Source organism: Anomalospiza imberbis, chromosome 20 (genome assembly GCF_031753505.1).
Source record: "Anomalospiza imberbis isolate Cuckoo-Finch-1a 21T00152 chromosome 20, ASM3175350v1, whole genome shotgun sequence".
In the NCBI taxonomy this organism is placed as follows: domain Eukaryota; kingdom Metazoa; phylum Chordata; class Aves; order Passeriformes; family Viduidae; genus Anomalospiza; species Anomalospiza imberbis.
Genome location: NC_089700.1, coordinates 10587947 through 10600225, shown reverse-complemented (window position 1 = coordinate 10600225; position 12279 = coordinate 10587947). Strand labels below are relative to the sequence as shown.

General features: G+C 49.4%; 1 protein-coding gene across 1 annotated transcript; it reads right to left on the bottom strand.

Moving 5' to 3' along the window:
- Positions 1-1062: 1062 nt before the first annotated feature.
- Positions 1063-9411, bottom strand: WSB1 (WD repeat and SOCS box containing 1). The gene is made up of 9 exons (XM_068210765.1): positions 9281-9411; positions 8354-8522; positions 7174-7442; positions 6185-6316; positions 5662-5762; positions 3372-3544; positions 2978-3091; positions 2675-2782; positions 1063-2187 (listed from the first exon to the last, which is right to left on the bottom strand). The coding sequence occupies exons 1-9, from the start codon at positions 9318-9320 to the stop codon at positions 2028-2030; spliced, it is 1266 nt and encodes a 421-aa protein (XP_068066866.1). The 5' UTR covers positions 9321-9411; the 3' UTR covers positions 1063-2027.
- Between the last annotated feature and the right edge of the window lie 2868 nt (positions 9412-12279).

The following is a 12279-nucleotide window of genomic DNA, read 5'->3' as shown; positions in this document are numbered from 1 at the left end:
ATATATAAGGAAAAGGTCACGGGATTCATCCACCCTATTTCTAAAGTGCTCCAATGGAAGTCCTCATCTAGCATTTGAAACAACGAACCCCACACAATACTTAGCAGTGTTATTCAGTCATGATTCAACTAAAACGCCACATATGAATGCAGAAAATAAACAGTTTTCAGAGCATTCCAGAGAAACTTCCTCATGGCTGAAGCTCCAGTTTTCTCTTGGACTTTGCTTCTCTCCGTCACCGGTTCAGACAGCTGCTGCAGGCAGTGCCTCAGGCACCGGCCACTCTGTCCCTGCATCCTGAGCCCTCCTTTCCCCTGCCCCTCACCTGAGGACCAGCCTGGATGGCCTCGTGGGGGTGGAGCTCTTTTGTAGCTCCATGGTGCTGTCCTTTGCTTGTTCCCTTCCCCCCGACAGCGGGTACTGAACACCAGCTGGGAGGAGCCGTGTGTCGCCCTGCTGAAGGCCCAGGCTTGTGCTGTGGTCACAGCTGGGGATGTTGGGGATCAGACCTCACCTTGTGGTGTCCCACCATGGCAGGAAGAGGCTTGTAAACGTGGTACATTATTTTAAATAGCCTCACTAACGAGGAAAGCTTGTGTACTTAGCCTAACACTACCATTTGTGTCCTGGGAGAAAGGTTAGAGCAAACAGAAGAACACCTGCAGGCAGAGCTGGAAGAAGCAGCTTTCAGAGGTGGTGAAGGGGGAAGCTGGGATGTTGTTTTCTTCCTCCACTTCCATAAATCAGAGCTTCTGGTGAACACAACCTGAGGGAACCCTTTAGTAAGCCTCTCCTGCAAGACCCCACACTGAAGTCCAACTTGCTGACCCAAGGCTGGAATTGTGATCTTGCAGAAACAGGCTCATGGCAAGCCCAGCTTTTAGCTCAGCTCATGAAGGTGCTTAAATAAGCAGATTTGCAGCTCACACATGCTTATAACACTGTCATGGCTTTAGAAAGCTGTCCAAGCATCTGTCTGGGAGCACAAACCAAGCCTCAGCAGCTCAGCCTGGAACGCTGCAGCCAGTGTTGATAAATCAGTCACCAGATGAGATGCCAGAAAACTTTTATGCAAGTTTTTAATACAAAATTCAACAAAAATATATATAATCAGGCATTTTATGCAATGCATATATTCTTTATATCTGCAGGTACAGATAAATAACAGAAGGCAAAACCAAGTATTTTGCTTATCTTTGGCCATTAACCAATAATCACCCCCAAACAGATATTACAGGGTTAAAGGATAATAAACTGAGTCTGCAAATGTCTCTCATTACAGACACAGTATCAGGCAATAATACAGTAGTCAGATTTTCAGAAATGTAAGGAAACAGTTCTCTAACACTGCCCAATACTGAAATTTCACCTGGTTTCCTGCTATGGAGCATAAGGCCTTCAGCTGACTCAGGCATGGTCCTGGGTTACATTAGATACACTGCACCCCTTTTAACCTCCTGCCCTTTCCCACACACTGCTCCCTACCAAGCCACACTGTACCTCCTCACAAATAAACGAGCACAAAGTCTGACCCGGGGGGCAGCTTTCTGCACCCCAACCAATGTACAGAAGGAAGCTTAACTGCTCTGTAAGTCAATAGCTTTCCTACCTCAGTGTGCCAGAACAGCTGTCCTTCCACTTACAGCTCAGATGCATCATGGTTCTACCAAAGCAATATATACATGAGACACGTGAAAAATCATACAAGCAATTTTTAAAGGTACACCGATAACATGTAGCAGCTTATGTCTATATATGTACATGTTTTCACAGTTACATTTCAGAAAATTGAGAACACCAGGAATACTTCTACTGTGTTTTCTATAAATAGTAAAAAAAATTACCTGTCAGGCATTTTGATAAAATAGTATTTAGGTTATCACTTTAAATAGCTCTTGAAAACCTGTAGAGTTTTAAGCTTAAAGGCTGTACAGTTTGAGGATTCTGTAACGTGTTTGTAGCCGGTTTCAGCAGCTGGGCCACCTCCCAGTTGTTGGTTTCGTTTTTTTGTTTTCTTCTCAAATAACTCAAATCTGGTAACAAAGGAACTCCACCACTTTGCCCGGGATAGGCAAGCTCTTGACTTGGCTGGTGGGCATCACCCTGCGGATGGCCATGCGACACAGGTGCTGCAGGCTGGACACCTGGCTCGGGGTTGCCCAGAAGTACACGCTGCCATCCTGGGTCCTGCACAAAACCCACAAAACCCTCCAGGTTATCCCACGTGAACCAGCTCAGCCTGCTACCAACTCACACACACATGACTAGGTAGGGGACTTGCTGGTGCTCAGTTCCACCTGCTCCCGATCCTGATTTACTCCAGCTCCTATTTTAAGCTGCAGCAGCACAATAAGCAACTTGTCTATGCAACAGGAGCAGATCTCCCAGCAGCTACCTGCAGTGCCACCTAACACACAACAACTGCCCTCGCCTATCTGATGGGCTTCTTCCAATCCTCATGTTTTGGGTCTCTCACGTATTTATTTTTAAAGATAAGAAATGAGTTTATCAGCTGATTGATTTTACTGCTATTCCAGGCATGTTTAAACAAACAGTACCAGTCAGAAGCACCAGGCTGCAAGTCACAACTGAAGATTTTCAGAACACTGAGCCACTGTTTTCAATCTCTCGTGTTACCATCATATTTTAGAAAGGAAAAGAAGTCTGTACTTGCCCTGCGGCCAGAACACTGCCATCAGTCGAGAAAGTACAGCAGAGTCCATTGTTCAGAGGTGCAACTTGTACAGGGTATTCTTCATCAATTCTCCAGAACCTCACCATTCTGAGGGGGAAGGACAACACAGGAAGTTACCAGAGCAGGTTTTTAACTGTGCTTGGTGTTTTCTGTATGCTGCACAAGACACTAGACTGGAGCACAGTTCAGGCGCCAGGAGCCCGAGCTGACAGCGCTGGGAGGTTCCTGCGCTAGGGCAGGAAGGCAGCGGCAGCAGGGGCAGCAGCCCGTGCCCACACTCACTTGTCATCAGCCAGGCTGGCCACGTGCAGCCCGTCGTGGCTGAAGCACACGGAGCGCACCCAGCGGTCGTTGGCGCCGCCCGCGAAGATCGGCGTGGGCGGGGGGAACAGGTGCCTGTGGACAGAGACGCAGCCTCAGCCAGGACAGCAGAGCTCAGGCACTCACAAACAAACACTGTTTGACCAGTTCACCATGGATTCGGGAGGGGGGCTGAGCCACCGTGTGCTCTTCAGCCTTGTTTAACAACTCGGTACACATTAAAAGACCAGTGCTGTACATTCGCTCTCAGGTGGAAGAACAACCTCCAGCCTCTGCCACTTCAGGACCTCCATCAGCCACTGTCATTTCCAAGTCCACTCTGGGAGACAGCTTCAGATTTGAGTGCTTTACTTACCCAAATTCCCTAAGAATCACTCCAATATGTGGATCCCAGACATAGACTCGAGTATCGTAAGATGCAGTAGCCAGTAACGCTCCATCAGGAGAGAACTCACAAGCTACAACATCATTGTGATGGCCTTCAAGTTTCCGTAACATGGAGTATTTATCCATATCCCAGAGGAAAACCTGGAATTAAATGAGCTGATGTTATAGCTCTGCTCAGAGAGGCAATGAAGCATTTAATTTGTTTTTAAAGTATAGCTAGTCTTATTTAGGATTATATTAAAATCAGGTATTATGAATTACTACAATTAAGAAATATGCTCAGTGTCATACTCAGATTAAAATCAAGGTTTTTTAAAAAAATAATTAAAGCAGACATGCAAGTTCTAACTCAAATTTGTTAAATGTTATTAACAAAATAAGCCAAAATATAAGATAAAGGCAACACAATTTAACCACGTAGCTTACTGAAATTCATGTATTACAAAACTATTTTATTAAAATATTCAGAAATAAATAGGGTTAAACTCTACAGTCCCCTCTTTTCAGTAACTACCAAAATTTTAAGAAATATACAGACAGAAAATGTAAGGTTAACATATTGTTACTCCAGTGGCATCCCTTTAAGATCACTTGTTTACAATTGCTTGGATCACCAACGTCAGCCTAGGAAGAGAAACAGATACTGCAAGCAAAAAGAATTTTCACAGCCAAAAGTTATGTCTTTGGCAAAACAACAGGGAAGTCTAACCACATTATTAGAAAGAATTTAGTCATTTAAAATCAAGTCAACAGTAACAAACAGCATTAAAATTACAATTTACCCGACTAACTGCACAGTGTATTGTAAGAATTCATGGAATATTACAGTATTTTACATGCAGTTGTACATTATATATTATCAAAATAAGGACTGTGCAGAATTACTTAATAGGAACTATCCATGTACTGCAGCATGGTTTTATAGGAATATAAGTCTTTAGCAAAAGCTGTTATGTCCCTCAAAGAGCTCACTAGAGACCTTGATTTTTCCATTTTTCCCTTGACAGTTTTACTGCACAGGTTAAATTCTGACATCTTGGATAAATTTATGTTTGACCAAAACAAACTCAGCCTCAGTGCCTCCCATACCACCTAACTCCGAACCATTTTACAATCAGTTATAAACATGTTCACTAATTTTTCCAAGGAGAACCCAACATTCTATAAAACTGGAAACTAAGTTTGAGGAGTCAGTGTGTTTCACTGCTGTGAAAATTATTAAAAAAAAAAAAACAACAACAAAAAAAAAAGCAAGCAAGCAAGCAGACAGTGGACATGGAGCAGCACCTGCGTACGTACAGGACCCCTTGCAGCCGAGGGCAAGGTTACTTCGTCCTACGGTACAGACGGTACAGCTCGCCGGGCTGGCGGCCAGAGCTGCCACTCTCTGCCCGCCAACACCACTGTGCTCCTCAGAGTGGTGCCAGCTTAACTCAATCACACCAATATTGCTGCCACCACCTGTGACAGGGAAAGCAAGAAGCTTATGGAAAACACACAGCCTCCAGACAGCAATGTACACATCCCCCTCTGCTCCACTACAGAGCCAAACCCCAGAGCTCGGCTGTGCTCACCGCGGCGGACAATGCCTCAGCACTCCCACAGGAGTGATGGCCAGTGCCTGAACTGGGCTTTTGAGGCTCCACTACACTGCCTACAGAGCCCCTGGAACCAGGCTGAGCTCCCTTTCTGGTTTGCCCTAACTCTTCAGTGCCAGGAGTAGCTTATGGCATACATGCGTCACCTGCACTGCTTTCAGTTCTCTAGCAGGGCGTTAGGATGGAAGCAAAACCAGTGTGCTCCTCTTCCCTCTAACTCTTAGGTACACCACTGCCATTGGTAGGGGAAAACAGGGAGAATGGTTTTGTTCAGCAGGAAATGCCCTGACTGGCTGAGAGTTTGTGAAGTCTTTCTCTTTGAGCATGAAATAGGAAGGACAAAATCAAAACCAAAATAGTTTTATGCATTATTCTAAGTATCTTTTAACACTGGCAGCTTTAGTGGTCTTTGTTTTATGCCACGACCCTGTGCAGACCTATTTCTCCACACTTACAGCCTCTTCAACTAAAAGCAGTGCAAGTTCCAGTCACAAATCAGGGTCTCAATGCACCATTTGCCAGTTTAATTTCATGCACTTTCACATCATCATCAAACATTAGAAGTTCATGACACCGAGCACAAGCTTAATGTTACTTAGATTTAAAATGATTATGCACATAATTCAGGAGAATTAAGGAACAAGAAACTCTGACACATACTGCTTTACTAGCTCCAACAGAACAGAGGATGGAGGAGTCTGGAGAGAATGCACAGCCATACACCCAGTTCGGATGGCCTCTGAGCACCTTCATCATGTTTCCTAAACAGAAAAGGCGTTGCTGTTAGAATTGGTTAAGTTTTACAAAATTCAGATGGGAAAGCTTTTCCAAATTAGTTATTCCTTTGTGAAATTTTGTATTATCTTCCCAAACTTCTTGCAGAGTCATTCTACACAGAAATAAAACCCCTGGGACGCAGCCTCTACTTCCATGTCCCTATTCAGAAAGGTCATTTCATGCACATTTAGCCCAATACCTGCTTCTGCCCCCAGGGTTCAGACAGATAAGGCATTCCAAGGGGCTGCAGAGTGAGTGGCTAAAGAATTCCAAGTGCAGAGTGAGTGACTAACCCCGAACACGCAGTTTTTAAGCAATCTTGACCAAACTGAGTCTAGAGCAATAAAAGAGGTTAGTACAGGGATGCTCCTCTCAGGTAATAGAGCAGGTTGAGTCCAGACATTACCATCATCTTTCAGGTCCCACACTCGCAGGGTTTTGTCTCTGGATGCAGACACAAGAATCAGGCTGCCATCAGGGGCAAAGGTTAAATCTCTGACAACTTCTGTGTGGTCCATTAGGTTAAGGAGGAGTTTTCCTGTTACATGAGAACACCACAATTTAACATGAAGGACTACTGTACTTAGATCAAGTGCTTTATGGATACAAATATTGAATACAAAATTACAGCATGTAAAGACAATTTTCTTTGTAGAAATGCTCCCTACAATAAACAGCATATAGATCCTTTCACTCTCCTGTATTGAGAGGTAACTCCTGGAAAAGCTACAACATCTATATACTAGAACTTCAGAAATAAGGCAAGACTTGTCTTTTGATAGACATACCTGTTCTAAGCTTCAATTTACAAGGACAAATTACTCAATAGTCATTATTTTTCTTAACTGAGTTCTCTCCAACCTAGCAGCTGTACTATCAGAAAAACTGAAAGTCCCTAAGTTTAGATTCAGTCTTTTTGAGTAATTAGTTTTCTTTTAAAAAAAATAAAAGGTCCTTATCAACATAAACCAGCAATTTCATGCTTTTAAAGTATGGTAAAACTAGGAAGACTATTGAGTAAACAACCAATGTATGTATGCACACATTTAATTATTTTGTGTCTTCCATCTCTCACATCTCAACGCATGACGTGCCTCTCTTGTTCCTTTGGCAGTTTCTGGTTACTTCAGGAGCCCATGCTTTTTTAGTATTTTTTAATTTGTATTGAAGGTTCAGTACCCAGTTACCATTCTATAACCGATTCCTGGGGCATACTAACAACATTATTACTGCAAGAAGTGTGAGCTGGCACCTGAGCGTGACAAGGAACGTTTGGACATCGCTCCCAGGGACACGGCGGCGGTGCTGGGGCAGTCCAGGAGCTGGACTGGACGCTCCCCGTGTGTCCCTGCAGCTCAGGATCCCCCGCCGTGCCCTCAGCTCCTCTCCGCTCACCTGTGTAGGCATCCCAGATCTTGATGCGGCCGTTGTTGAGGCCGGTGGCGAGGAGCAGCTGGTCCTGCCCGAACTTGAAGCGGTGCCACTCGATGTTGACGCAGCGGCTCTGCTTCTCGGGCACCGAGGAGCCGAAGGCCAGGCTCCACACGATGTCCCCGCAGTCGATGACGTGCTCGCAGGGCTTGTTCTTCTGGCCGCCCTCGCTGCTCTGCCGCGGCAGCCGCGTGCCGGCGGCGTTCGCGCCATTCTTTGTGCCGTGCAGCAGGCTGCCAAGACAACGCAAAGTACAGTACAGCGCCAGGTAGCGCGGAAAAAAGCCTTTCTTCAAGGTGCAATGAAATCTGGGACCTGTCACCATGTCCATCTCTGAGGGGCAAAACGGTGCGTTTTCACTTTAAAATTATAAAAGTGGCTTTTTCTTGCAACTGAGAAAAATTACCAGCACCTGGAAACCTTCCAACACAAAATAATACTAATACTCTGTATAGAGTTTTGTCTCTGTACAGAGCAAGAGACTAACTTAGCCTACTGCAAAATCCAACCGTTTTGAAGCATTTACAGAAAAATGAGCCACAAAAATTTCTAGGATTTTCTGCTAAATGAGTGAGAAGTTTCTTGCAATTAACTTGTGTTAAACCTTGAAAAGAGATACTGAGTGTCCAGCACATGGAAAACAATTAACCACTCCCAAAAGGGGGAAAAAATGGGTAAGAGAAACGTAACCAGCTACAAAACTGCAGTGGCCAGCTGCCAACTTCACTAACATGCAACCTGCAAGTGCCAATAAATTGTGTGTTTTGGAACTCCACTTGCATTCGAACAAGAATGATAAGGAAAGAGGCCTGCCTTTAAATTCCTAAAAGGTAAAGCCAAACAGCCTTGTGATAGGAAGTGTAAAGGGCCAGATCTGCCCACATCTCTAAATTCCCTCTTCATGCTAACTTCCTCTCATTTTAGAGCGTCTGAATTGATTAACACTCCTCCATGGGCGTAGTGAGGTTGCAATAGCTGTTCCTCTTGCTGGCCACACAGGAAGAGACAGAACAGCTGTAATTTTAAGGAATTCATTTTTCCCCGAGGTGTCAAAGCTTAGGAGACCAGTACACATGCGTTTTAATAGATCTGAAGCTATCTCCTGTTTTTCAGGTGCACTGAAAGCCATAGCAGATTGTCTTACAAGTTGTTGAGGCACTGTGCCCAGGGGACCAGCTTCACTATGCGATGTCCCTGTGACCACGCCAGGTACGAGCCATCGGGAGCGAACGCGACCGTCCAGTTCTCCCGGCCGCACTTCTTGTCGAAGGGAGACGTGGGGGCCAGGAGCTCTCCTACCGTGCGCGACCGAGCTGGGGGGGACAGAGGAGATCCGTGAGAGGGAGATCCGTGCAGCGCCTTACACCGGCTGCGCGGGCACCCCGCTTTGTTTCACGGCGATTAACGCGATCGGGAGGGGGCCCGGTGTGACCGTATAAGCCAGCAGGGATGAGCCCCCGCAGGGAAACACGCGGTGCTGAACGAACTGCTCGCACCGTGGGCGATGCCGCAGCCGGTACGGTACGGGCGATGCCGCCAGGCCCGCGCCTGCCCGCGGCCGGGAGAACGGGCCGGCGGCCGGGACGGGCTCCGTGCGCCGGGAAGGGCTCCGTGTGCCGGGACGGGCTCCGTGCGCCGGGAAAGGCGCCGGGAAAGGCTCCGTGCGCCGGGACGGGCTCCGTGCGCCGGGACGGGCTCCGTGCGCCGGGAAAGGCTCCGTGCGCCGGGAAAGGCTCCGTGTTCCGGGACGGGCTCCGTGCGCCGGGAAGGGCTCCGTGTGCCGGGACGGGCTCCGTGCGCCGGGAAAGGCGCCGGGAAAGGCTCCGTGTTCCGGGACGGGCTCCGTGCGCCGGGACGGGCTCCGTGCGCCGGGAAAGGCTCCGTGTGCCGGGACGGGCTCCGTGCGCCGGGACGGGCTCCGTGCGCCGGGACCCCGCCCGTTACCCGCGGGCAGCCCCGAGCGCGCTCCGCTGCGGGATGGGCTGAGCGCCCGCCCGCCCCCGCCCGAGCCCGGGCCGAGCCCGGGCCCGGCCGCGCTGCCCCCGCCGAGCCCGCCCGCCCCCCCTCTCACCGATGAGCTTCTCGTTGACACTCGGGGGAAAGCTGGCCATGGACGGGCGGCCTGAGGAGCGGCGGGGCTGCCACGGAGCGGGACGGGCGGGCGCGGGCTGGGCAAGATGGCGGCGGCGGGCGGCGGGGCGGGGCGGGAGCGCTCCGCGGGGCCGGGCCGGGCTCGGGGGAGCGGCTCTGCCCGCCCGGCCCTGCCCGCCCGGCCCTGCCTTCCCGGCCCTGCCCGGCTCTGCCCGCCCGGCCCTGCTTTCCCGGCCCTGCCTTCCCGGCCCTGCCCGCCCGGCCCTGCCCGGCTCTGCCCGCCCGGCCCTTCCCGGCCCTGCCCGCCCGGCCCTGCCTTCCCGGCTCTGCCTTCCCGGCCCTGCCTTCCCGGCCCTGCCTTCCCGGCCCTGCCCGCCCGGCCCTGCTTTCCCGGCCCTGCCTTCCCGGCCGTGCCCGGTCCTGCCCGCCCGGCCCGGTCTCCCGGGGCTGCTCGGCTCTGCCCGGCTTCCCCGGGCCCTGCCTTGCCCTGCCCACCCGCAGCCGTTCTCGCTCCTGCCCCCGGTCCGCTGCCCGTGCCCGGCCGTGCTGCTGTCGCGGCCTGACCCCGTCCTCCCGCCGGGCGCCTCTCTGCTTCAGGGGCTGGAGGATTCTCCTACTCGGTAGTGTTACTTTCTACACAGCATTAAATCCTACAGCATCTGGTTTATGGCAAATTTTGGAATTTGATGTCAATGAAGTTGTTCACAAGGAACTTGGAGAAAGAGACCCTGAGAGTCCCTGATTCTCTGTGATTTTGTATTAATATCTCTATACATCCCTCTCTCCTTCCATTACCTCTTTTTTCCTTTTGCATATCTAAATTCTGTCCCTCTTCTAGACGAAGTGACTCTTTCTTGCTGTGTCTATGGACTTCAGAGAAGCGCCCAGCAGGATAATTAACTGCAGATAATAACTGTGATTTCATTCCAAAGCAGTGGCCTCACTGGCAGGGCATTGCAATAGCCATTGGATCAGCTATTCAGCTGCAGCAAGAGCCAGGAATTGCCCCAGCTGAGCAAGGCCAGCAAAGCATTTTTTAAATTATGCAATGATACAGTGTCAAAGAAAGGAGCAGGGAGAAGTTCGGCATGTGCTTGGTGATGTGAACACTAGCATGGATTAGTGCGGGTTTGTATAAATTCCCCTAGCACATCGTAGCTCTTATTTGAAACAGCACCATCCTGTTCCTGCTCTGTCCATCCCCCACTGCCAGCTGAGGGAAGAGCCCGGAGCAGCTCTCTGCAGCTAATCCCTGGACAACTTGCAACAAGGCAGACTTGTAGCCAGTGAATATTGTGAAATGCTGCTCGGGATTGCTCATGGGCTGTGGATGTTCGAGCCAGGCCAGCCCAGAGCTGAGCTGACTCACGTAAGGATTCTCTGGAGGGTCTGAGCTTTGCTCAGAGCCAGCACACACTGCTGAGCCTGGGGGCTCTTACAGCCAGCAAACTGCAGCTTTGGCTTACTCAGCTTCGCTGGGGTGCTACCATGCTGCTGCCTTTCTCACTTCTTTTTCTCCAGTCCACATTTTGTGCGTTATGGACACAAAGGCAGAAAGGGATATGTAAAACCCCAGGGGTTTGCAAGCTTGTTAGAAATTGTCTGGTGTCACAGGCTGTCCTGGGGACGTTGGTAGCACCTTCTCTGTTCGGGCAGGGCTGGAAGGGCTTGTCCTTGTGTCTGAAGCCAGAGAGGGAGGGAGGGGTGAAAAGCTGTGTTCTGTCTGCAAGCTGCCAACTCATCCCCTCTGCTCAGTAAAATGTATCTCTCCGAAATTCAGTCTAAACTTGAGGAGATACAGAAGCCACACTTTACTTCCTGGGGACTCTTGCTGTGTTTATTTTCCTTGCAAGTGGCGTATGCAGGGTGATTTTACAATTGACCTTTCAGCTCTTCCCGGGTGAGGCACGGCTGTGGGATCCAGGGTGTCACACTCCAGGCTGTCACATACTGCCAGGGCCTGCAGCGGGTGGCTCAGGCTGATTTATGGGTTTTCCATTATCTTCCTTTAGGGATGCAGCTGCCAAGCCTGCACAGGGCTGCTCATCTGGGAAGCTCACAAACTTGGTGGCATCTTTCTCCATCAAGCCTTTGCTCACTGCAATAAGCTTCCACAAGTGAAAGGGCTTTTGTTCTTTTTGCCTGTCCTGGAAATACCTTCAGGGTCCCAGGCTATGGAGCTTTTCCCCAGGCTGCTGGAGCACCAGGATCTGCTGAATTCACATTCCTTTATTCTGACATGGTGAATTCAGTTCTACCAATTTGCTTTGCTTTGTCTTCTCTTTTTCAGGCCCACAAGTGATGTTCTTCCTCCTCACAGCTGTCATTCTATAAAGCATTCCTGGCAAATTAGTAACAGTTAGGGCCAGTCACACTTAAATCCAAGGTAGCTCATCTGTGCAATAGTGCATGCCATTAAAAATTATGCTATTTTTAGTCTACACTGTTAATTATTCACAAGCTCCTGTTTGAGAACCTCTTGGGCATGGAGAAAGTTCAGCCTCAGGACGTGGAGGCAGAAGAGAAGGTGAAAGGAAAACACATAATGAAAGAAAGAAGGAGATGGTAAGGAAGGTTGAGGAGGAATAGGGCTTGCAATGAAGTGAATGGTGAGCAGCAGAGGAATGAGACAGGAAAGTGCTGCCAGGAGTTGGACTTCAATGATCCTTGTGGGTTCCTTCCAATTCAGGACATTCTGGGATTCTGTGATCCTAGGGAAGTCCAAGTGACAGCTTCCCCCAAGCTGAAGGGTTAAAAACTCAACATGCAAGTAAAGCAAAGCCCAGCCCTGCAAGGAGCTGTTAGAGTGCATGGGACCTTGCACATGAGGCTTTGCCAGCTCTTGGTCTGTACATACAGACCAATACATTTTCAAAACTCTCAGCAGTCTTTGGCCCTGAGTGTCTCCTGCCCCCCTTGCTGCAGCTGTGCCATGAGGTGCTGCTGGGCCTGGCACCAAGCTGTTGCTTCATTTCCCGT

Excerpts from the sequence above, each read along its gene's own strand:
- WSB1 (XM_068210765.1), bottom strand. The coding sequence starts at position 9,320 with ATGGCCAGCTTTCCCCCGAGTGTCAACGAGAAGCTCATCG. Across the intron at positions 8,523-9,280 it reads TGTCAACGAGAAGCTCATCG|CTCGGTCGCGCACGGTAGGA; the intron begins GTGAGAGGGGGG and ends TGTCCCCCCCAG. Across the intron at positions 2,188-2,674 it reads GGCAGTGTTCTGGCCGCAGG|GACCCAGGATGGCAGCGTGT; the intron begins GCAAGTACAGAC and ends GGTTTTGTGCAG.